This window comes from Thermobia domestica, chromosome 13 (assembly GCF_964235325.1).
Source record: "Thermobia domestica chromosome 13, izTheDome1.hap1.1, whole genome shotgun sequence".
In the NCBI taxonomy this organism is placed as follows: Eukaryota; Metazoa; Arthropoda; class Insecta; order Zygentoma; family Lepismatidae; genus Thermobia; species Thermobia domestica.
The window spans coordinates 144,936,942-144,944,884 of NC_137466.1; the positions used below are offsets into that span (position 1 = coordinate 144,936,942).

Genomic DNA, 7,943 nt, shown 5'->3' on the forward strand with positions numbered 1-7,943 from the left:
TGAGTGTGAACGAATATTGTAATTTATTTCGTCATTATTTTATATACTATTTAAGATTAATATAAAAATATAGAAATTGCCCTATATATATATAAATAAAAAAAAACAAATTAGTTCAATCACACTCAGAAATCTTTTCCTCCCAAAAGGGGGGCGTAACCTTCTTATAATACTAGAAATACAGCGAAAAAAAATACATTAAGGTACTTCAATGTACTTTTTTCGCTCTTTTTTTAAAAAAAATCACTCTTTCTGGAAAAATTGTAAAACATTGAATTCATGCATGTTTCGAAGGATTATACTACCCTACAATCTTACAAACAATAGCCATTGTGTACTTCGATTGTTAGATTAACAAACAAAAGAAAAACCAACTGAACCTTACAAAAAAAAAATATCTGAATTCAATGTTTTATTTTGTACAGGTGTTGGTAAAAGAAATCTTTTCCAAATGAAAACTATTAGAAATAAATTTTTGGAACATTTATATTTTATCACAGGCATTGCTTTTAAAAAATACAATTTCTTTTATATCAACTGGCGTAATGATTATGTCTTTTTTTATACACTATTTCTGGTTGAATAACAAAAGCATTTATAAGAATTTAAAATGCTGATAAAAACAGTACAGGTACATAACTATCACAATGCAGCATTTTATATATGAGATTTTGCCCAGCTTCTGTCTAAAATAAAGTTTTCCTTTAACAATAATAACATAAAAGTTGTAATTAATCTAATCGGCTAGGCTTATTAATTATTAACCAACAGTGCTGCCATCTGTTGGCCACAAAAAAATACCATTTAAAGCTCTCTTCATCAAAAGTTAAAAAAAAAAAAAAAAAAAATGGCAGAATAATTCAAATAAATGAAAACATTATCTACAATATGCTCTACCAGATCATAAGTTTTGAGATCATAAATTGAAATATTTCGTCACATATTAAAAAAAATATATATTATATCCTGAAATTAATTATTGACTTGATTCAACATATAAAATCTTCATAATTGAAATAAATTTTGAACTATATTCAATTGTTTTACGTTGAAAGACAATAGTGAGTTTTGAATTAATTAATGTCATATACATACATATATCAAAGTCATTATTAAAATATGTATATACATATTCAATATTGCTTTTAATGTTAAAATTCTATTAAATCTTATATAGATTAAGATGTACTTTGTTATGTACACTTTCTTCATAAAATAAACTCTCTTTTTAATACATTAAAAAATAATTTGCTTTCTTTACTTTAAAAAGTCTTATGTGTTTATTTAATCCTGTGCACAAGGAAGAATAAAAACAATTACCACGGTCTCCATGGTTTTCTCTCGGGGATTTCTGCCACTTTGAGAAGTCCTGTGGTTGCTGGAGATGTTGAGGAAGATGATGACGTGGATGGTGATGAACTACCACCGTATCTGCTGGAAGTAGAGGATGCTGGAGTTAGAGGCATTACGTAGTATGTACCGTTCACAATTGTGGTTGCTTCTGGAGAGGCTGGAAATCGTTCTGGAGTACCTGGAGGAGTGTATTGTTGCTGAGGCACCTGCACTGTCAATGGAGACATTTTGTCGAATTCATTCAAACGATGTCCCAGGTGAGTCATCAACTTGGTACCCAGCTGGACGTCCACACCAGGAATTGTAGCTAAACAACGTGATACCTCAGTTGCGCAATGGGTGAAGCCAGCCCGGAAACGATCCATGTTGGTGATGGGGTTCGAGGCTAGGCGTTGCTGTCTTTTCAGTTTGTGAAGATGACGTACTGTAAGTTCCAAAATGTCGGCTTTTTCCAGCTTGCTAACATTTTCACCTTCGGACTGCAGGGCTGCCACCATCAATTCCTTAAGCTCATCTAGGCATCTGTTGATTCTGGCTCGGCGTTTGCGCTCAAGCATTGGTTTCATCACCTGCAAGATACAAAGGAGAAACACTCATAAGTCTCACGTCAGTATAAGATAATAAAAACAATAATACAATTCTACAATAACATCAGAAAACTAATACAGAAAGAAAAAAAAATAATAATGCACAAACAAAACTCCACTTCATAATTTCGACTAAGTCTATGGAAAGAAAATCCTTTTTAAAAAAAGTTTAGTGGATGTAGCTGTAGGTACATCATTTGAAGGGGTCAGCGGGGGCCATTGCCCCAGTTATATGTATTATTGAGAAAATGTGTGTGTTTATGTCGGTGAGGAGTCCTGCCCCCTCTAAACAAAACCTGGAATTACACTAGTAGTATTTGAGCCGTGAACTTTCCAGTAGCGGATCTACCCGGGGCCGGGGGCCTAGACCTCCAGTTTTTTGAGTGAGAAAAATAATTTAAGGTATCATTTATATATTTTTGAAAGTTTATAGTAAACTCATGATATACTTATTATAGTGTGGGTTCTGGCTTCCCCCCCCCCCGTCTTCCCGTTTTTACCTTCTAAATCCGCAAGTGGAACTTCTCAATTAAGTGTGGAAAGTTACTAAAAGATGTCAGTACTCAAAAAAGAATAACTTAAATCTTTAATTTCATTCCTCAAGATACGCTAATTGGGACAGATGATTAATTGAAGTAAATGATTATAAAAGAACTAGTAGAAAGAGAATGTGGGAGGAAACGGGAAAACCCTGAGAAAATCCACGAACAGGATGTTGTCCACCTCAAACTCATATTGCCTGGGATGAAACCAGGTTATGGTACCACCACTGAGCCACGGTGCTCCGCAATAGCAGTTAAAAATCGAATTCAGGCTTCTAATATTAACTTCAATTCGTTTTTAGTTTTCAAAAAACTTTTGTATTGTTATTCAAAACGTTACAGTACGATAGCAGAGGTGGGTACCGGGTTTGATTTCCGGCAGGATATCTTCAAGAAATGTAATCATCTCAATCATTCATTAAAATTAACCATCAGCAAGGGCGCCGATTTCCCTGTAAATTGGGGGGGGGCATTCAGATGCAGAAAGTATATATATATATATATATATATATATATATATATATATATATATATATATATATATATGAAGATTTTAAGACAAAGTGCATTCAAATTACGCCAAATATTGTATATACATAAATACAATAGTGGGTCCACATGAGCTTTAAGAGGGGGAAGCGGGCCCCCTCGGCCCCCAAGGATCGGCGCCCTTGACCATCAATCTCCTTTAGCCTAAAGGGCAGAAGCGTAGGGCATTAAACAAAACACAATTAGGAGAACAAAAACAACAGTAGGGACTCAAGTTCATAATGATTCAGTTCAAATTTTATTTATAGAAAAAAAAATAGTATTTTTATTAGTTATAAAACTGACTTCAGGTTCTGAATCATAGCTATTGCAATTTAATGATTACGTATTATAAAGTTACCCCTAAAAGGACACTCCACGTGTTCTTTCATGTTACGTTTCGTTACACCACGCCACGCCCATTCACACAAGTCGATCCGTTATCACGTTTATTTAAAAAAAAATACACGTTATAAATAACTTTTCTCCATACACGAATGACAATTTTTCACATATTCTTTCTACTAGGCACAGAACGTTTCAAAATAGGAAATATGTGTTAAATAAACCAATTATCACAAGTGAGATCTTCGTATATATGAAACTAATTATACCTAGTTCGTTAAAATTAACAACTGTTTTAGAGCGAAAAAAAAAGTACGAATAGCATATTTGTATTGCAATAGGTCAAAATAAATCTCAAACAATATTCCAAAAAGAGAGAGAGAGAGATGTGCAGAAAGGAAATTTTGTAAAGTGTGATTTCCCAACGATATGTAAAAGACATTTTCTGATAAAATTTTCAGTTACACCTAGGATACATAATGATAAATTGAACAAAGAAACTACGGCAAAGGTTATACAATTAATACATATAAAAAATTAATTCAAGAACAAATACGTTGTATAATAATAACCAGTGACGAAGCTTACATTTCTTGGAGGAAGAGGTGGGGCAAATGGAGGGGGAGAGAAAATTGTTTTGAGAGGCAACAATATTTTGAATACCAAAAAAGAGTAGTTGCATGTTACTTGATCACAATTTAACATGTCTAGGGGGAAATGCTGCCACCAGGGTTCGTTGCTTGATCCCTCTAGGGGGTCGTCACTGATTAGTAACATTCATTCGATTGATTGATTGACATGAGCACCAATGTAATGATATTTGACTGTCAACAAAACCCTCCTTGGTAAATGTGGTGTCGCAGGTTTTTTTAAAAGTGTCTAAGTTCCCAATTTTTTATAATGCATAGAATTAAATTATAGATATGGAAGGAACAAACATAAACAAAAACAAAAATCATGCCACACGGAAGGAAATATTTTTTAAAACTATAAATAATTCATGTATAACGTTGAGAACACTACACTACATTTACCAAGGAAGTTTATTATGCCTCTGTACGTTAATAATGCATATAATAATAATTTAAGGGTTTATAACAAAATCTATCAGGTCTAAAATAATATTGGTATCGCAAAAATAATAACAGTAATAAATGTAACAGGAGCTATTGTTCCAAGTTCAGTATGAACATCCTTTATCTCTAAATACGAAATTTAGAACTTGCATTTAGGAGCTTTGCCATCAATGTATCAAAAATAAAATTAATCTATATTATTGCAGAATTTTCTTTATATTCATAATGTAGTTGCTTCTTAGAAAGTGTTCCTTATTCATTAACAACAGAAAAATAATAAACCGTGAAAGTCCACTTTTAAAATAAACTGACGTTCAGTTGAAATCATGTTTATTATTATTACTTAGTATGAATATCTTCCAAGGATCCTAGGAAGCTTAAATCTTAGTTTTCAATATTACTTATTTTAGACAAAGATATTTTTCGAAATAGGCAACTAATAATTTTATTTGTAATATCCTCTTTCATATTTCAGTCATGAAGCATAACAAGAATTAGAAATATAACTGCATCTATCATAAACGTACCATTCATTCCGAATAGAAGTAATTAAAATTACTTCACAAAACATACTGTTACTTTGGAGAAAACAGCACATTCATATGGCCAGCCAAAGCGACCGTAAAAATTCAATTTCACCGTAAAAACTAAGTACACTAATTTAAAATATATTAATTGCAATTAAAATTGAATATTGGAATATTTGTTTTGGCTTTGAACCGCATACTTGATGAGAAACTTACACAAACTTCTAATTGGCAAATCTTGTTTACAATGAGATTTACAAATTATTCGACACGCCCCCTACATGAAGTCTGTGAAACTTTCCTTATAATAAAATCCGAAACAACTTAGAATGTACTTAATGTCGGAACCTCGAAAAAAAAAATGAAAAATGAAGGAAGACTAGCTCCTGCTTTGCTATCAACAACAAATATATACCTAAATAAAATATTAAACTCAAACTTATTATTAATTCTTCTTTTGACAGTACAACGTTTATATAAAACAAATAGGTATTTTATAAAACGAACTTAACTTTCGATAAATCAAAATCATATACATGATATAAAAGAAGAAAATATTTAAACTTGAACTCACCTTTCTGTACTGATAAGTGCGTGAAATCGGCTGAAGTTGCTCCATTTCTACAGCTGACATGACGTTCTCATGCAACATCATTCTTCTGCGATGATGTTAACCAACCAAATAAGTTAAGAAAAATGTTCAAAAAATTGTTAAAAAGTTCCAGGACACACACTGCACTTGAACACAAAATCAAAACTAAAAATCGTATATAAATATTGGCTTGTTGCTTGTACCACAACGCACAAGTTCTTTTAACTAAAGCGACAATGCTTCGTCAACGCAGCGAGCGAACACACTACTTTTGAAGTATGTATGCTACAGTAACTCGCGTTCCGTCAGCTACGAAGGCTTCTGAACGAATGATATAGGGGTGGGGTGGAATCTGAAGTTTATATACGGAGGCCAGGTGTGTGCCGGACCCGTTGCCAGTCGTGGGAAACTGTGCTCGGCCTGCGTTCCCACACACTTCGACACCTGTGACGAAAAAGAAAGACCTCCAAGCCGAACCGAGCTGTGCTGGAGTATCGAGCCGTGCCGTGCCTATTAAAAAGTTTTCGAAAGAAGGGAAGGGGACCAGCTACCAACAATACTCAACACACACCATCCACCCGCAAGGCTTCGCCACGCGCTTCCATTGGAGGAATACTGTTATGACGTCACCATGGCGCGCTGACAGGCAAGAGGCAAGATGCCAGAACAGAAATCTACTGAAGTTATCCTCTCCCTCCACTGCTCATATCAATGCATCCTTTATTGTCCCCCTTCCCCCTATATGAACATCAAGGACTCTTTCTATCAGCACTAATTTTCTAAAAACATCTTCCCCTTGTAAATTGCAACCCAGCGGGCGACTCCTTTGCCGTATGTTACCAATAATAAATTATTGTCACCATTATTATAATGTTATATTTGCATCATGGAACAACTGTACGAAACAGTAATTGGGTATTAAATGTTAGCATTTAAAACTCTACTATCAATAGTACTTATGCATTGATACCATTAAAATAATCAAAAGCATTTATAGTGAATATTATTTTTTGTGTTGAATCGAAATGAAATTTAAAATCAAAATAAGATGTTTTAATTGGAATCCAACACAAGAACCTGAGATTAAGTGAGATGGGAGTTTAATATATGATTCAAACTACATATTGTATATTAGGTACTCCCCCCACAATGTACCACTTTTGCAAGCCCGGCTCAATTGGCGTTGAACTCAATAATTGAGCCCGTAGCCTATAGGGATAGTGATCTTAGCACGAGTGAGCCCTGAGTCACCTTCAACCCTGCCCCTGGAATTTCAGTTATTTCTTGGTATGAATGCAATGTGAATGCAAGTTAGCTCCCCCAGAATTTATCTCGGCTCCCCCTGTCTTAGCGTTCCTGCTGCGGGTCTGTGATTCTCCTCAGGAATAGAAACTGTGGTTCTCGTCAAATTTAGAAAGCTATAACGATTTGTGTGTGGAAAGCTAGCATCATTCATGTAAAATGTAAACCAACAATAGATCAAGTATAGGCCTAGTTAAGGCATATTTGTTATTGAGATTTGAATAAATAGTTTGTTAAAAGTCATTGTTTGTGTACAAATTTGAACACAAAGAAAAAAAGGCGAGCATAATTATTTTTTTTTTTTAAGTTAATGCTGGTAAAAAGATTAAATGGGCTGGAGTGGACCAGGCCTTAACCCAAAATCCGTAGAGCACGAAAACGTCAGAATATTTTTAACGTGTAAACATGAACATACTTTCATATAGTAAAGCCTAATTGCCATGGGCACCCGAGGAAATTTTTTTGGGCTCATCTCCCTGGTTACTGGGCCCTCCCCGTCCCCCCTTCGGGTGCCCATGCTAATTACGTATACGTATAGTATCCTAATTTTGAATTTCTTCCTCAACTGCAAATTTCGGATGTCCAGTTTTCCCCATAACATTTTTTTCTAAACTACTGACAGAGAAATACTGCTTGCTCACCCTACACCAGTCATACTCGCTTAGTAGTTCCACCTAAATACATTAGGGCACAGAGAAAATTTCTCTGTGATTAGAGTACATGTGCATGGATTTGCATTTTTGGGGAACAATCAAAATGATACTATTTTCTGAACCTACATGGTAACATGATAAGTGAACGTTAAACGAAACCGTTTAGCTACACGGAGAGAAAAAATTGGGAGCATTTAGCAGAAAATCCGCAGATTCCGGCTACAGGCGGTTTCCTGGTGTTATTTCTAACTGTGTATTTCTTTGGGGGGGGGGTAGGAAGGGAAGTTAATGAATAGTTAACAAAGACTTGTAAAATATTTCGCAAGGTTTTGTACTACGTGGGAAGAAAAATGGATATTAACGACAGAGCAATTATAAAAGTGAGAGAGCTCTCGAAATGTCATATGAAAAATAATTAAGATTATCTTGTTGAGAGAG

The 7,943-nt window shown here is 34.4% G+C and overlaps 1 protein-coding gene across 1 annotated transcript; it reads right to left on the bottom strand.

Annotated features, from left to right (window-relative positions):
* Window positions 1–468: 468 nt before the first annotated feature.
* On the bottom strand, window positions 469–5,965 carry LOC145668610 (enhancer of split mgamma protein-like). The gene is made up of 2 exons (XM_081736646.1): window positions 5,533–5,965; window positions 469–1,922 (listed from the first exon to the last, which is right to left on the bottom strand). The coding sequence occupies exons 1-2, from the start codon at window positions 5,611–5,613 to the stop codon at window positions 1,317–1,319; spliced, it is 687 nt and encodes a 228-aa protein (XP_081592772.1). The 5' UTR covers window positions 5,614–5,965; the 3' UTR covers window positions 469–1,316.
* Between the last annotated feature and the right edge of the window lie 1,978 nt (window positions 5,966–7,943).

Bases quoted from the DNA above. Each gene is read 5' to 3' on its own strand.
- LOC145668610 (XM_081736646.1), bottom strand. From the start codon at position 5,613: ATGATGTTGCATGAGAACGTCATGTCAGCTGTAGAAATGGAGCAACTT. The intron at 1,923-5,532 runs GTGAGTTCAAGT...TGTATCTTGCAG, and splicing joins GCACTTATCAGTACAGAAAG to GTGATGAAACCAATGCTTGA.